The 17,337-nt window shown below is 50.7% G+C and overlaps 1 protein-coding gene across 1 annotated transcript; it reads left to right on the top strand.

The window, feature by feature from the left end:
• The first annotated feature begins 65 nt into the window (after nucleotides 1-65).
• On the top strand, nucleotides 66-17,267 carry PGD (phosphogluconate dehydrogenase). Its single transcript, XM_042997512.1, has 13 exons — nucleotides 66-173; nucleotides 767-842; nucleotides 1,393-1,572; nucleotides 4,046-4,111; nucleotides 5,743-5,861; nucleotides 7,824-7,893; nucleotides 10,111-10,245; nucleotides 12,316-12,505; nucleotides 15,444-15,574; nucleotides 15,777-15,910; nucleotides 16,277-16,376; nucleotides 16,532-16,654; nucleotides 16,746-17,267. Exons 1-13 carry the CDS (start codon nucleotides 166-168, stop codon nucleotides 16,863-16,865), a joined length of 1,452 nt encoding a protein of 483 aa, XP_042853446.1. The 5' UTR covers nucleotides 66-165; the 3' UTR covers nucleotides 16,866-17,267.
• Nucleotides 17,268-17,337: the final 70 nt, after the last annotated feature.

Consider the following 17,337-nt stretch of genomic DNA (forward strand, 5'->3'; position numbering starts at 1 on the left):
GGCCAATGGCGTGGTGGCACAGCTCCGCCCCTTCCTCCCGATTGGTCGGCGCCGGCGGCCAGAGCCTGGGGGCCGAAGCAGGAGCGGGACTCCTCCTCGGTCGCCGCTCCGCGCGCTCTCAGCTCTCCGGTTCTGTCCGCTGCTGCCCGGTCCGTCGCCGCCGCCATGGCCCAGTGAGTGACGGCTCGCGGACCGCCGGGGAACTTTACGGGGGCCGGCGAGGAGGGCGGAACCTGCCTGAAGTCGCTTTGGCCCCGGGGGTCGCCGGAGCACGGCCTCGTGGCGCCCGGAGCCTCGGACCTTCAGGGTCTCAGCCCCCTCGGGCCCGGGCCCTCTACCCCTCGCGGCGGCGCCGGGCGGATCCCCCTTTCTAGAAAGGGCCGGGCGGGAGGGAACCCGCGTGGCCGAGGGCAGCCGGGGCCCGAGCCAGGAGGGGAAGAGGCTGGACAGTGGGCGGCTGTGCCTGCAGGGGCTTCTCCCCCGTGTGGGAGCGGGGACACCCGCAGTGAGCACGGCAAAGATTGCATGCCCTCCTGCGTGCAAGTCTAGTTGATCTCAAGAGAACTCGAGGTCCTTTGAAGTGGCAGAGGGCAGGGTGGCCTGGAGGCGCATGCCTGGGTTCTCAGGGGTAGAAGAGAGGAGGGGGACAGAGGAAATGGTAAGGCAAGGTATTCATAGCAAAAGCTAGGACACTCTGGGCCCCTGAGTTGGAAGGGATTAAAGTGGAACCGACACATTTTCTTTGTTCCTTTTTCCGGTCTTTTAGAGCTGATATTGCACTGATTGGACTGGCTGTCATGGGCCAGAACTTAATTTTGAACATGAATGACCATGGCTTCGTGGTAAGTCAGGAGGGCACACTCTTGTGGGTTCTTGGTGCACGGAGGCTGATTTCAAAGATCCTGTACAATCTGGAACTTAGGTCTCTTCGTATATGCCCTGTTGCTGCTTAGGACGTTTTTTGCAAAGGGAAAGAGAAGCACCAGGTCACATGCGGTGTGGGAGGGCCAGCTCTGCAATCCTCTGAAGGACAGTCTTGCAAAATAGATGTCAGTTCTGTAAGTCTGGATAAACTTACCGGATGTTAAGTAGGAGAAATCCGGCTGGGTGTATAGAACTCTACCTTTATTGCCTAATGAGAACCGGGGGAGAGAGAAAAGTTTAGATAGTTATAAACACTAAAGTGGTTTCGGTACAAAAGATAGCAGTTTGCAGCAGCCGCTTCCTAGACTTGATTGAGTCTCTATCAGCTAGTGACAGACTCTAGCCTGATTTGCCTCGGGCAGTCACCCTTTGCTTATATTCAGTTCTGTGCCTTGGGGTTCACTTAATCCAGGGTCTGAAGGTCTTCCGTGTCCTGAATCTCCTAATCAGACCTTTTCGGCCTTCTAGGTTTGTGCTTTTAATAGGACGGTCTCCAAAGTGGATGATTTCTTGGCCAACGAGGCAAAGGGAACCAAGGTGGTCGGAGCACACTCCTTGGAGGAGATGGTCTCCAAGCTGAAGAAACCGCGGCGCATCATACTGCTGGTGAAGGCTGGCCAAGCCGTTGATGATTTCATTGAAAAACTGGTGAGGCCAGCCCTGCCCCCCCAGCTGCTACTAGTGGGGCAGCTTTTCTCTTCCCGTAGCTAGATCTCGCTTTTCTACTTAAGAGATTTTTTTTTTTTCTTTTTCAATTTCTGGATATGAACTGCTCAGTTCAAACAAAACTGCTTCAATGTCTCAGCGTTCGTCAACTTGGCACTAATTTAAGTGACAGCACATCCTCAGGTGGTAATGATTCCTTAGGCATGAGATTCTGAGGCCACCGAGAGACGAGAGACGTTGCCATAAGAATTCATTAACAATGGGGACAGAAACCGTAGTCTTGGTCTCTGTCTTTGGTATTCGGAAACACAGTTTTGGTCGTGGTGTTACGCGTGTTTAGTGCTATTCGCTAATAAACCTTAGTGTCTGAAATTTAGAAGTCGGTTTCCCTTTTTTCTCGACACTTAAAGTGTTGTATCGCTTAATATAAACGATGAGGTCCCCTTAGGGAATCCTGGGAACTACATACTGGGTACTTCTTTCTCAATGATTTGTTGGCTCTAGCAAGTGTATCTTTTTTGCAAGAAAAAAAAAATGTGTGTTAGGGCTGGAACGGCCGTGCTGGGGCAGATGGGTGACCCGATGCCAAGTGTCCCAGAGAGGGCCTCTGGGAGGCGGGCCTCTGGGAGGCAGGCCTCTGTTACACTTCTGGCCCTGATTATCAGCCAAGGAGGGAGTGTTTTGTGTAGGTGCTAACCCTTGTTCTGTAACACATTATAGTCTGATCCCTCTAGACTTTCCCCTGCTGTGCGTCATCAGGGGGTGGTGGGTCTGTCCCCTCACAGAGGGGCTGATGGCCACCCACCCACTGGGATGACTGTGGGAGAGGAGGAGCTGATGGGGACAACAGCCTTTTCCCCTGGGAATGTGCCCAGCACCATTTGGTTGAGGCACCGTAGCTGTGAGCTGTTTCTGGGGCACCTCTGGGGCCCCTTCCCTCAACATACCTCACCGACAATCCATGGAGACAAGCTCACGGCCAGTGCCCTGCAGCCTCGGGGTGCTATTTCCTCCAACAACGAAACGCAAAACCACACACAACATATGGACGAAGGGGCACCCGTGGAAATAACTCATGAAGCTACTCAAAAACAATTCTACGGTAACAGCTCTGAAAAAAACCCGAGGCATTAGCTGTCTGGAAGAAACGTTTCTCGGTGAGAAATGTAGTGCCAGGAAACAAAAGGCAAGGGGTGAACGTTCCTTTTCTCCAGGAGCAGTGTTAACAGTGGGGGCGACTCCACAGGGAGAGGGGTTTGTAACCAGCGTGCTACCATGAAAGACAAAAATGACCTAGAAAGGAAGAACACTGTGATAAGGGAAGGACATAGTAAGCTTTTTGTGTAGCAAGATGCTAAGCTGGTCACGATTAGCGACAGAATGGATTGGAAAGTGGTAGCTTAGTCTTCAGCATAAGAAAATACTAAGTGAGGTTCACTGAAGCCCTGTGGGGGGGGGGGGGGGGGGGGATGTGGACTGAATGATAAATGACCAAGCCAGCCCAGTTGTGTTCTGTAGGAAGATGTGCTAGTTCGAGGCCCGGTCTCGTCCCGCCGTCTCCAGACGGGTTTGATCATCTCACTCACTCAGGCACCAAACCACCTGATGTCTGTTCACTGGACCCCTACTCTGCCCTGTGCAGAGATTTTATAGGACGTGATGTAATCCTTCAGAACGAGTCCTGTTCCCAGTGTTTGGGAATGTAGACGAGCCAAGGGCACACACTGGAAATACAAAATCTTTCAAGTAGGTTTTGGTTGTTGTCAAATTTTAAATTTTTTTTTTTAACGTTTATTTATTTTTGAGACCGAGAGAGACAGAGCATGAATGGGGGAGGGGCAGAGAGAGAGGGAGACACAGAATCGGAAGCAGGCTCCAGGCTCTGAGCCACCAGTCCAGAGCCCGACGCAGGGCTCGAACTCACAGACCGTGAGAACATGACCTGAGCCGAAGTCGGACACTTAACCGACTGAGCCACCCAGGTGCCCCTATTTCTCTTTTTTTTAAATGTTTTTATTTCTTTTTGATACAGAGAGAGACAGAGCATGAGCAGGGGAGGGGCAGAGAGAGAGGGAGACACAGAATCTGCAGCAGGCCCCAGGTTCTGAGCCGTCAGCCCAGAGCCCGACACGGGGCTCAAACTCACGGACCATGAGATCATGACCTGAGCTGAAGTCGGACGCCTAACCGACTGAGCCACCCAGGCGCCCCTGGTTGTTGTCAAATTTTAAAGAGAACCATCTTAGTTGTGGGGAGGTCTGACTGGGTTGCTAGCCCTAACCTTTCATGTAGGCTCCAGCCGTAGCCACGGAGAGGATTTTTGAAAACGAAACAACATACGCTTTTAGACTGGATTTATTTGGGATAAATTCTTGTTTGTATTAATTGCTCGAGGTACATTCTGTTTTTGTCTTTCATTTCTTTGGCTCACCTTAATGCTAGTGTCTGGTTACAGGTACCATTGTTGGACACTGGTGACATCATCATTGATGGAGGAAATTCTGAATACAGGGATACCACAGTAAGTATTCTCCAGTCTAAATTCTTCCTGGTTCTGGGAACATTCTAGAAAAAACTTTCAGCACTGTACATGTGATAAAAGCATGGACTGTCCTTCTGTAGTGCTGACTCTGGGGCTTGTGTGCTGACGTTGCAGTTCTTGGCCTTTGTTTCTGCTAAGACATACCTGATGGAATGAGGCCTCCTCAGTCATACATATAACTCAAAAGGATGACTTTTGCTTGGATACAGCAGGCTGAGAGTTTGTGCTTAGCTCTTTCCTACTGTGCCACCAGCCCATGGTATGTCAGTCGGTGTGCAATGTGGTTGAGAACCACGTCCTTTTTTTTTTTTAATGTTTTATTTGAGACAGATAGCAGGGAAGGGGCAGGGAGAGAGGGGGACAAGAGGATATGAAGCCGGCTTTGCACTGAGAGCAGTGAGCCCGATTCGGGACTTGAACCCATGAACCGCGAGATCATCACCTGAGTGGAAGTTGGATGCCCAACCAACCGAGTCACCCAGGTGCCCCGAGAACCACGTCTTTACTGGCCTCATATGCTAGAAGGAGTTTCTGGAGGATCTGAAGTGCTTAGTCGGGGAAGTCGTATTTGTATTAAACTCTTTTGTATCATTTTTTAAAATGCTTTATTTGAGAGAGAGAGAGAGAGAGGCAGAGAGGGGGACAGAGAATCCCAAGCTGACAGCAGAGAGCTTGATGCTGGGCTTGAACTCACAAACTTTGAGATCATGACCTGAGCCGCAGCCAGATGCTTAACCGATTGAGCCACCCAGATGCCCTGTATTAAACTCCTGATTGAGTCTTACGGTAACTGGATCTTATAGTAAAATGAGAATGTATGTTTGGCTTTATTATTTCCATTTGGGGGAAGGATAGCTATTTTATTTTGTTTTGTTTTGTTTTATTGTTTTCTTATTTTATTATTATTTTTTTAATGTTTATTATTTATTTTGACTGGGGGACAGAGAGAGGGAGAGCATTCCAAGCAGGCTCCTTGCTGTCAGCACAGAGCCGGATGTGGGGCTCGATCCCACAGACTGTGAAATCATGACCTGAGCTGAAATCAAGAGTCGGGACACTTAACTGACTGAGCTACCCAGGCACCCAGATAGCTATTTTAAACTTCTGTGGAGGGGCGTCTGGGTGGCTCAGTTGGTTGGATGTCTGACTTCTGCTTAGATCATGGTCTCACTGTTTGTGGGTCAGCTGTGCTGACAGCTCAGAGCCTGGAACCTGCTTCAGATTCTGTGTCTCCCTCTCTCTGCCCTTCCCCCACTTGCGTGCAAGCACGCTCTCTCTCGCTCTCTCTCTCTCTCTCTTAAAAATAAACATTAGACTTCTGTGGATTTTTTTTTTTTTTTTTAAAGTAATCTCTGCACACGACATAGGGATCAAACTCACGATCCTGAGATCAAGAGTCACATGCTTTACTGAGCCAGCCAGGCACGCTGGATATTTTTTTTCTAACTCCCAAACTGAGGGGATTAAATTTCTTGAATGATCAGGTTATTCTTGGATCCTTGGGTCATTTCATGTCCAGTGTGGGCTCTCCATACATGTCTGATACCTCCTCTCATTCATTGGGAGAGAACTTTATGGAAGCATAATGAAATTAATTTTCTCTCCTGTAGAGACGATGTCAAACCCTCAAGGCCAAGGGAATCCTGTTTGTGGGGAGCGGAGTCAGTGGCGGAGAGGAAGGGGCCCGCTATGGCCCCTCACTTATGCCAGGAGGTGACAAAGAAGCCTGGTGAGTATCGAAGGTGCCCCACTTCGGCACAAGGGAGGCCTGAGCCGGGAGAAGGGTGAGCTGGGGACACTTCCGGCACCCTGACCTCCGTGGTGCCTGAGTGTCAGAGATGCTGGAAAGGTTTCTTTTATCCACTCTGCTGCTTTGACATCATACACGTGCATCTTCTCTTTTGCCTGTTTACTTCTGTTACTCCCTCCAAGACTGATCTAGAAATTCTAAATAGGCTTCCAGAGTCCAGAGGCTTTAAGGAAGCTGTTCGCATAGCGTCCTGTGCACTGTTTGGACTTAGAAGTAAGGTCTGCCTCTGTAAGTGATGTACGGTTCTAAGATAGCCGTGTATTTAATAATTGTGGGTAATGGGAAAACCTGGCAGAGCCTATTTTGTCCCTGGGAAAGCGAGGTGGACATTTTTTATTTGATTTGGGGCAAAAACACATTTTACACCGTTTGCTGTGCTTCATATAAGAGGAGGTGTTGGCCATAGAAGGGGAGGTGTGTTGGAGATGTGAAAGAAGGGGTGCGTGAGGCGTAAGGGTGGGGGGTGAGCGGAGAGAGAACCAACACAAACAGATGGAAGGGATAATCCTACCTGCGGTTGACTGAGGGCAACTCCCCCTGCTGTTCAGACCGCAGAGAGAGAGAGCCAGACAGAGGGAGATAGCTGAGCAGAACAGAAGCAAACAGAAAAGGAGGATCCTTTTCAGGGAGGCCTGACAAGGTACCATTCTTTTCTGAATGAATTTGACTTCCAAATATGCTACAGTCAGGTGTTAAAGAAAACATGTTCAAACCTAATTCCCAGAGGTGAAGGGTTTTCCTGGGGCAAGTTATTCTTTCTGTTACCTCTCTGAGGAGTAAGTTTGGAGATTCTTTTTTTAATTAAAAAACTTTTTTTTTTTTTTTTGGCAATGTTTTCTTTATTTTTTTGAGAGAGAGAGACAGAGTGCAAGTAGGGGAGGGGCAGAGAGAGAGGGAGACACAGAATCTGAAGCCGGCTCCAGGCTCCAGGTTCCGAGCCGTCAGCACAGAGCCCATTTCTGGGCTTGAACCCACGAACCATGAGATCATGACCTGAGCTGGAGTTGGTCACTTAAGTGACTGAGCCACTCAGGCGTCCCAAGTTCGGGGATTCTTTTGAGTAAGTTACATCTAGAAGTAGATAGAAGTCTTCCTGCTTCTGAGAAGCTTATGAACATTTACGTGGGGGTAACAGCCCGGCAGGCTAGACACGCAGACATGACGCAGGAAAGTATTTGATATGCGCAGGTGCCCTGCATTTCCTCACACCGGTCTGGCAGAGGTGCAAGTGACGCTGTGACCTGACGTGCTCCCCGTGAGATCAGGAGAGTTCTCAAGCTCCGCATGTCACTGTCTTAGCCCTAATCCTAAGCGTTAGCTTTGCGACCCCGTCAGTTCTGTGTCTTTGCCAAACACTTCTTGCGAAGGAGCCTTTAGTGGTCAATAGTGAGGAGAACATAGGCGAGAAGCCCCGTGAGGTAACCTATCCTCATACAGGAGCAGCAGAAGGAATGAAGAACACCCGGTTTTCCTCTGAATAGTAGTGGGCGCAGCCCCGGGAGGTCCTGCGCGGTGCCACCAGCCAGAGCCGGGCTGTATCTGACCACGCGCACCCGGGCTGGGAGAAGGGCTGTCTACAGGAACATCCCTGTGGCCCGCCGTTTGGAACCACAGCTTCTTTTGATTGTGCAGAAGAAATTTCTCCTGATGCTTTGATCCTTCCTCTGGCCTTTCTGTCTGTCCGTCTGTCCGCTCTAATCACAGAGCCCGCAGCCTCTGACAGGTTTCCCTCGGCACTTCTGGCACATTCGTTACTTTTTTCCACCTCCCATTCAACCTCTCCATTTGAACAAAATTGGGGGTGGGGGGATAGTCCTTGAGTATCTTGAGATCTCAACCCCTCTCTTTTCAGTAGCTAAACTACACGGTTCCTTTCCACAGGCCCCACATCAAGACAATCTTCCAAGGCATCGCTGCAAAAGTAGGAACTGGGGAACCGTGCTGTGACTGGGCAAGTTCTGGCTACTCTTTCAAGCCTGCTGGTAACATGGGCACAGGTGTCGCGAAGTGCACAGAGCCAGGACGCCCGTGGTGGCAACAAGCGGCTCAGATGTGAAGTCACGAAGTCGCTAGCAAGCTGAGGCCTAAGATGCTTGCCTGTGTTACATGTCCTTGCATCTTAGCTGAACATTCAGAGCCTTGAGGCTGATGTTAAAAACAGCCCTCCTCGATTCATCTGAAAGCCGGGTTCTTTAAGAAGGCACAGCAAGGATGAGGGGAAGTGAGGTTTGTTTTAGCTGTGTGGCTTCAGGAAAATGACGAAGATGTCAGAGTCCAAAGGGGCCCTTGTCTGCCCACGTGGAAGAGGACTGACTGGCTGGTGCTGTCAGATATCCTGGCCCCGGCCGTGGAAAATCTCGTACCTGTAGCTTGGGATGCAGGTGCCCTGTGCTTGAACAGAGCACATTATGGCCTCTTGCCTTCACGAAATGGGAGGGAGGCCCAGGCTCGTTCATACAGACCTCTCTTCCGGCATTTTGTGTTGCTACTAGAATAAGTTTTATCCCTACCGCAGCCTCAGTCCATACCGCAAGGCTGGGAGACCTGAGCTGTAATTCTGGCTCTCCATTAACTGGGTGATCATGAGCGAGTCAGAAAATTCCGTGGGCTTCAGTGTTCTTGTCTGTAAAACGTGGGGGGTGGGCTGGATGGTCGCTAAGGTCTCTTTAGCTCCTAATCCCCTTTGTTAGTTTGATTTCGTCCCAGGGAGGTAAAGGGTGGAGATGAACCGAGGACTGAGGCATATGAAGAATGGGGGGGCCTGACCACGCCCGGTGACTTCAGCTGTAGCACCCACGCTGGTCCGTACATTTTCACCAGTGGTCACTGTCTGCTTAGGGTAGAGAGAGGCTGGGCCGGATTTGGAGGGCTGATGATTTTCTCCTTAGTATGAAGGACTGGGAAGGGAACTCTTAACGCCTTGACAGTCAATTACTACAGTAAAAGTACAGCGACAGTCACTTCTTTGTAGATACGCTTAGGATAGAAGCGTCAAGAATTCTGTCCTAAGCGTATCTACAGATACAGATACTGGCCCTGAGGTGTCTTGATTGAGTCTTTCCGTAGCCTCAAGGCTTTGTCTCGGGATACTGAAAGAACTGGGATAGATCCTAAAAGGCACTCCTTAGTTCACTTGTGAAGTCACAGCCAGGATGGGGTGAAGTAAGATGTTACTCATCACGCTCCTTAGCAGCCACAGAAAGTGTCACAGTCAGCAGGAGGCAGGTCACCAGTGGAGACTCAGACCATGGAGGTCTCTCTAAACGTCAGCAGTACGGATCCCGGCGGTGACAGCCAGGATAGAGTGTGCTCAGGTCCAGCAAACACTGGCTCCAGCCGCAGGTAGGTGCCTGTCGTGGAGACGGATGCACCTGACCTCAGAGCCCGATGCCCCTGAGTACTGACCCTGACACTCCCTTTGTTCTGAGTCCCCGCCCACTACGCAATTTGCAGATTATTTGGCTTCCCCCGTAGCTTGTCTGCAGGGACAGAGTGTGCCGGCCGGACTCACACTTGTAACTACTAAGATCCATAGTTAAGTTTCTCACCCTCAATTCATAAACTGGGACTCTGACTATATACATCTTACCAGCTTTGTTAGAAATCAGTGTTTTTTGTCAACTATGAGACCCTGGTGAGGACACATTTCTGGGCTTCCGAGGTGGAGGACCAGACCTGGGATCTAAGGTCACTTTACCCCTTGGTAGCCACTGGAAACACCTACGACACACTTACGTATTTTTAAAAGTACAAGGGATTTAATTAGCTGACTTACTGTAACCCCTGGTCACCAGGAGCATGGTGACCTCAGGAGGAGGAGGAGGAGGAGGTCTTTGACTCGTGGCCAGGGCTGGGGGCGAGGGGCCCTGAGTAACAAGGGAAGGTGGGAAATGCAGGTAAAGGGCTGGGGGTGCCGGCAGTGAGTTGAAAGGTGTGGAAGAATCTAGAATGAATTTAGAGTGAGTTTGAAGTGACACGGGGCTGGATTGAAGCTTGTATTGAGTTGCTCCATAGTGATTCTTAATTTTAAAAATACTACAGATATTTGCTTCATCGCTGTCGTTCCTTGTCTGGGGAGGGAGCCTGGCGAAAGGGTTTGATGTGGGCTTTTCTGGGCCGTTCCTCTGGGGCCGTCTCTGAGGCCTCCTGGTGCCCGTCCCTCTGACAGGTGGGAGATGAAGGAGCGGGACACTTCGTGAAGATGGTGCACAACGGGATAGAGTACGGGGACATGCAGCTCATCTGTGAGGCCTACCACCTGATGAAAGATGTGCTGGAGATGGGGCACGACGAGATGGCGAAGGTGAGTCCCGGGCCCTGCTGCAGGTGCGGCAGGCGGGCCTGCTCGGAGAAGGGACTTGCTGGCTCCAGTAAAGCCTCCCTCCTCCTCCTTCCCGCGGTCGTGCTGCTGGCAGGATGGACTCAGCCCGGTTGGAGGGAAGCTATAAGATGGGAGAGCTCGTCACTGAGCCGAACGTCCCCAGGGGATCTTGGTGGTAACCACTCCCACCGTTTACCGACCCTTTTTTTTTTTAAGCTTATTTTTAGAGAGAACAAGAGAGCAAGTGCATGGGGCCAGATGCAGGGCTCGATCTCACGAACCATGAGATCATAACCTGAGCTGATATCGAGTCGGATGCTTAACCGACTGAGTCACCCAGGTGCCCCTCTTTTTTTTTTTTTTTTTTTTTTAAAGATTTTATTTTTCAAGTAATCTCTACACCCAAGGTGGGGCTTAAACTCAAAACCGCAAGATCAAGAGTCGCACACTCCACTGACGAAGCCAGCCGGGCGCCCCGAGAAGCTTGCTTTTCTGGTCAGGTTGGGACTGGCTGTTTGGCAGTTAGTCAAAAAAGTTAGCCAAAGTGGGGAAACAGAACACCCCCCGCCCCCACCCCGATATTTTATTATGAAGATGTGCAAACATACAGCAAAGCTGAAAGAATTCGGTAGTGAGCACTTGTGGGAACACCACCCTGATTCTTTGCTTAGCGTTCCACTACGCTTGCCGTGTCGATTATCTGGCCAGCCCTCCGTCGGTTTGATCTTTTACAAATACGTTTCAAGGTAAGCCTCAGTACTCTGTTCTCTTCAGCATCGTTGACGAGGCAAACACTTCTTTTAACTGAAAATACAGGAGAGCACACTCATCGCCACTCCTGCCCTTTTCTCTAAATGTGGCTCTCCCGGCTCGCATCGTAGTCCTTTCTCATCCAGAATTTCTAGTTCTAGTCACTTCGAGTGGAGCGTGATTTAGAGACACTTGTGAGGTACGCACTGCAGAGTCCTTCCAGATTTTGTACGGTTTTTCCTCCTGATGTTTAACGGTGTCATCCCCACTTTGCTTTACTGACTCAGCCACCCAGGCACCCCCAACACAATCTAACTTAGTTTTCATAGAAATAGTGCTTTTTTTGTTGTGTTCATATTTCATTGGTTTACTTCAAACTTAATACATGTGTTCAACGAGTACATAGAAGTGCTTCTGTCCACGCTAGGAACTGTTCTAAACACTGGGGATGTGACAGTGAAAAAAACCCACAAAGGCGCTATCCTGCATGGAGCTGGGAAGACACAATAATAATTGCATAGACAATAGAAAACTCGGGTGTGGCACCTGGGTGGCTCAGTCAGTTAAGTGGCCCACTTTGACTCAGGTCATGATCTCACGGTTCATGGGATCGAGCCCCACATCAGGCTCTATGCTGGCAACATGGGGCCTGCTTGGGATTCTCTGTCTCTTTCTCTGCCCCTTCCCTGCTCACGCATTTGTGCTCTCTTTCTCTCTCTCTCTTTCTCTCTCTCTCTCTCTCTCTCTCTCTCTCCCTCTCTCTCTCCCTCTCTCTCTCTCCCTCTCTCTCTCTCTCCCTCTCTCCCTCTCTCTCTCCCTCTCTCTCTCTCTCCCTCTCTCTCTCTCTCCCTCTCCCTCTCTCTCTCTCTCCCTCTCTCTCTCTCTCTCTCTCTCTCTCTCAAAAACATGAAAATAAATAAATAGATGAAGCCCGCTGGTGGTACCTGTTACAAAGAGGAGGAAACTGTTGTAAGGGGTAGATATAGATCAGGGGAGCGGGGAAGGCCTCTGAGGAGGCGATGGTGTGGGGCGAGGGGCGCTTGCCTCGGGGGAAAGAGCTGTGCTGGCAATCGGAAGTCAGCATAACCGGGTGGAAATAGATACAACTGCCTCCTGGGGAGCAGGGAGCTCAGCTCGGGGAGCAGCGTTCAGGCATATTCTTAGAGCCTGTTGGCCTCACGTGCTGAGCAAATCGTGAGCATCGGTGAGCATTTGCAGAGGAAAGCAGTGAGCCGGTTAAGGGGGCTTCTCCCGTGTGGCCCTGGTTTCTCTCACACTGTTTCCTCTCACGTCCTGCACTAGGCATTTGAGGAATGGAATAAGACCGAGCTCGACTCGTTCCTGATTGAAATCACAGCCAACATCCTCAAGTTCCAAGACAGCGACGGCAAACACCTGCTGCCGAAGATCAGGGACAGCGCGGGGCAGAAGGGCACAGGGAAGTGGACTGCCATCTCGGCCCTGGAGTACGGCGTTCCTGTCACCCTCATCGGTAAGGTGCGGCTTCCACCTGGAGCCTTTTATCTCATTGTTTTGCTCTTGACGTCCTCCTGGAAAATTGGTGTAGACTGGCAGCTAAGGAGCGGGTCTTTGGACAATGCGTGCAGCCCTCGTCAGCCTCCAGAGCGCGTTCTGCTCTTCTGGTGTGCGAGGCTGACGTTGTTCAGTCTCTTCCCGGTAACCTCCTCTCAGTCATACGGACTTTGAGATACATTTGGAAATTCTTGGCTTTCTTCTCCAGTTTGACCTTTGGGATAGCTTTTTGTGTTTTTTTTTAAGTTTATTTATTTATTTTGAGAGAGAGAGAAAGAGAGCATGAGTAGGGGAGGGACAGAGAGAACCCGAAGCAGGCTCGCACTCTCAGCGCAGAGCCTGACGTGAGGCTCGAACCCATGAATCACGAGATCATGACCTGAGCCGAAATCAAGAGCCAGAGGCTTAACCGACTGAGCCACCCAGGTGCCCCTGGGATAGTTTTTGTCTTAGTGATTGAACTGTAGTCGGCGACCTCCATGACTTTCTAATGGGTCAGATCACTGTAATGAAGTTTTTCATACAAAAGTTCAGAGAATAACATAAGCTTATGTACTCAGCATTTATTAATATTTTGCTGAGGTTCCCCCCCCCGATATTTTAAAAATAAAATACTGCCTACACAAGTCCTTTAACATTGTTGTCCTAAGTTCCTTGCCCTTCTTGTAGAAAAAAGCCACTGTCCTGACCATTGGTGTGTCTCCTTTTCATGCATGTTGTTTGTCTTGTAGCCGTGAGCTAAGCCTCAAACTCAAAAAGATACAGGGCGAAGGAAATCATAGAAAGCAGAAATAGAGAACAAATAATGAGGATTAGTAAAACCACAAGTTGGTCCTTTCAGAATAAAATAGCTACATTTATGGCAAGAGTGAAAAAGGAGAACGGGGTGCCCGGACAGCACCTTTTAAAAGGTGTCCTTTTAAAAACCCAACAAATTAATTTAAAAAAAGAAAAGAAAAGAATAAAACAAGGGGTCTAGTGTGTGTAATGAAAGGCTGATCTTTGCTGATGGCAGAACGGCTCCCTTTCCAATAAAACACCGTTTCCTCCTCACCCTTCCGGTTAAAGGTTGTCTTTCCCTCCCTGGCCTCCTCCCTCCTTCTGATATCCTGATTAATTATGGCTCCTTGGTGACAGTGAGCTGGGGCTGTGAGACATCGTAAGGAGAAGCAGGCAGAAGGAAGTGGCCGAGGTTTAGCAAATCTGAGTGTTGCCTGGGCTGGGGACCAAGGGGACAATAGCTGGGAACAGTATAGTCATCACTGACCCAAATGGGAGAGTATTGCGGGCTCAGAAAGGATCCCACTCTCTTGTTTGAGAGACGGTGTACCCCTTCTGCCCGGCAGAGGCAGGCCAGGCTTAATCCCCGGATGGGCACCGTGTGTGTTTGCTGAACTATCGGGGAAGTAAGTCTTCGGGCTGAGCCTTGAGTAACGCCGAGGGCTTGCGCCACACTGGCCTCCTGGTGCCAGTGGCCTTGCACAGATACTTCCTCCTGCTTGTGCCGAGTCATTGGGTGTGTGCAGGCCAGGGGGCTGCCCGGGGACAGAAGGACAGAAGGACTACCCAGCGTTCTCGAGTGTGTGTGGCTGGTACCCTTTCCTCAAAAACAAAGCCCTTTGTTGGTCCCCAGAGAGTTTACTTCATTTTTGTCTGCGGGGAAAGGAATGGCTAGAGGAATTCTTCTAATTAGAGAACTTGTCAGTTGAGGGGCGCCTGGTTGGCTCAATCGGTAAAGCGTCTGACTTCCGTTCAGGTCAGGATCTCGTGGGTTCGAGCCCCGTGTCGGGCTCTGTGCTGACAGCTCGGAGCTTGGAGCTGCTTCCGATTCTGTATCTCCCTCTCTCTCTCTCTCTCTCTCTGTCCCTCTCTCTCTCTGCCCCTTCCCCCCCTCTCAAAAATGAATAAACATTAAAAAAAAAAAAAAAGACCTTGTCAGTTGAGCGAGTAGTCTTTTATAAGGGTTAGTTCTTGAAGATACTAAATGTCTTGATATGAAAATACCTTTCTAAAATGTTTTTTAGTCCAGTGAAACAAAGTTGTGGTGATTATAGATGTACTGGAAACTATATTTTCACAAATAGAAAATGGAGTGTTTTGAGGGGTGAGTCTAGGTTACTTCTCAGTGTTCTAGTGGTTTCACGCCACCCCCCGTGTGCAGGCAATGCCGCCATAGTTGAGCCTCCTACTAAATTTTGAGGCTGCCTGTTATTCGCTAGTTTTTGAGGGGTAGCGAGTGCTTTTACAGTAGAGTCTTTGATGAGCATTTAAAAATTAAAGTCCTCTCAATTGAAATTGAAATTTGACTTGGGGACCAGCAGAGTAATTGTGAATCATGGTGGCTTTACCTCCTCGCTTTTTCTGCAAAACTCCCCATTGAGTTGCATGTTGATTTTTGTGGTTGATGTGCCTACATTATGTTGGAAGATTGACTTGTTTGTGGAGTTTTAGTTTCCAAGTCAGCTGTCTAGAGTTTTGTATAAACGTTCTTCCTGGGGCATCTGGGTAGCTCAGTTGGTTAAGCATCCGAGTCTTGGTTTTGGCTCAGGTCATGATCTCACGGTTCCTGGAATCAAGCCCTGAGTTGGGCTTTTTGCTGGCAGGGCAGAGCCTGCTTGGGATTCTCTCTCTCTCTCTCTCTCTCTCTCTCTCTCTCTGCCCCTCCTCTGTGCACGCTCCCTCTCTCTCTCTCTCAGTAAATAAATAAACTTAAAAAAAAAAAGTTCTTTCTGAGCCATGTTAGATTTTGTGGCCTAAGACTGAGACTTCCGGCTCTTTGTACAATTGGAGATCCGGCTCCATTTCTATTTTTTCCTCAACTTCTCGGGCTTACGTGTACTCTTTTCTGTCCAGTTTTACGTGTGAACTTCGGTAACGTTATCCTCTCTCCCACGTAGGAGAGGCAGTTTTTGCTCGGTGCTTATCATCTCTGAAGGACGAGAGGGTTCAAGCCAGCCAAAAGCTGAAGGGTCCCCAAAAGATCCAGTTTGAAGGTGATAAGAAATCATTCCTGGAGGACATTCAGAAGGTGGGGCCCGCTCCCTGGCAGTGGTCGTGGTTGGCGCCTTGGGTGGCAGTGGGGGTGGTAGCGGCCCGTGGAGATGTGGGAGGCCCCGGGTGGGGGCGGCAGAGTCCAGCCCCATCCTGACACCGCTGTCCGCGCCAGGCCCGGCCCTGCCCGCGGGGTGGACGTGGCTAACCGTAGCTCTGACGGGTCCGTCGTTCCGTAGGCCCTGTATGCTTCCAAGATCATCTCGTACGCGCAAGGCTTTATGCTGCTGAGACAAGCCGCCATGGAATTCGGCTGGACCCTTAACTACGGTGGCATCGCCCTGATGTGGAGGGGGGGCTGCATCATCAGGAGGTAAGTGCGGGGACGCGCCGCGGCACCGTGCTGGGAGTCGCGGCCTTGCACCTGGGGACGGTTTCCCTAGGATGTGCGCGGCCAGTCCCCTCGCTGGCGACAGGACGGGGTCGGCTGTTCTAACTAGACTGTCTACCCTACTCCCTTTAAACTGGTTCTGGGAGGACGGTCATGCCCTCTGGCCTTGCCTCGTGGGATGTGGGCTCTGTTTTCACTGAGCAAACAGCCGGCTTGAAGGGATAAGGAGAGTAACTCTGTACCTTGCGGGCCGATGTACCAGCTTCCGGCTTACTTCCCTGCCTTCTAGCAGGCACTGAACGCGAGGAGGTGAAGTTTCATTGGTTTCTTCCCTCTTGCTTGTTTCAGCGTGTTCCTAGGAAAGATAAAAGACGCATTCGATCGGAACCCACGCCTTCAGAATCTACTACTGGATGACTTTTTTAAGTCTGCTGTTGAAAACTGCCAGGTAGGTAGCCCAGAGCTGGGCGGTGTGGGAATTCTGCCTCACCGGGCTTTGTGTTTCCCTCACCAGCATCGATGCCCGTGAGCGTTGTCATTTCAAATGGAGCCCGTTCTCCTCTCTGGGGGCTGACCCGGAGTCTTTGGCTCTTTCTGGCTCAGGACTCCTGGCGGCGGACGGTGAGCACCGGTGTCCGGGCGGGCATCCCCATGCCCTGCTTCACCACCGCCCTCTCCTTCTACGACGGCTACAGACACGAGATGCTGCCCGCCAACCTTATCCAGGTAAGCTTTCGGAGCAGGTGGTAAACATCGACACGGCCCGAGGGTCCGTGTCCCCGTGTTATCCCAACCCGTCCAATTCCTTGTTTTCCAGGCTCAGCGGGATTACTTCGGGGCTCACACTTACGAACTCTTAGCCAACCCCGGACGGTTCATCCACACCAACTGGACAGGCCACGGTGGCAGCGTGTCGTCCTCTTCCTACAATGCCTGACCGGACTGGTCACCCGCCACGAGTCCACAGATTGGGACATTCCACTTGGCCACACGACACCGCTTACGCAGCCCTCTGCCCCACGGCCCACTGCGCGGACCCTTTAAAATAAAAGTCTCACGAGGGACTCCTGAAAAAGTCAGCACGAGTTTACTTGTAACGTAGCTCTTTGAGACCCGCCATGCCCTCGGCCCCCGCCCCTTGGGGCGACCCGGAGGTGACCGTGTGCGCGGTAGCGTGAATCAGCTCCGCGTGGCACCTGTGGTCGGGGAGGCAGCGCAGTCTTCCCGGCTTGAGGCGCATGTGGATGGGAAGGGTTTCTGTGGAGTCCGCTCAAACTGGAACCTTTGTGTCACGTAGTAGAATTCCCAGTTTTCTCTACTTAATAAAAGATACATTCTATCTGTGCTTCATCTGCAGACTCTCCAGGAGCCTCACCTGCCACGCTGAGCCATCATCCCCCTTGGCAGAC

Source organism: Panthera tigris, chromosome C1, assembly GCF_018350195.1.
Source record: "Panthera tigris isolate Pti1 chromosome C1, P.tigris_Pti1_mat1.1, whole genome shotgun sequence".
NCBI lineage: Eukaryota > Metazoa > Chordata > Mammalia > Carnivora > Felidae > Panthera > Panthera tigris.

Excerpts from the sequence above, each read along its gene's own strand:
- PGD (XM_042997512.1), top strand. Across the intron at positions 5,862-7,823 it reads GGAGGTGACAAAGAAGCCTG|GCCCCACATCAAGACAATCT; the intron begins GTGAGTATCGAA and ends TCCTTTCCACAG. Across the intron at positions 12,506-15,443 it reads CGTTCCTGTCACCCTCATCG|GAGAGGCAGTTTTTGCTCGG; the intron begins GTAAGGTGCGGC and ends TCTCCCACGTAG.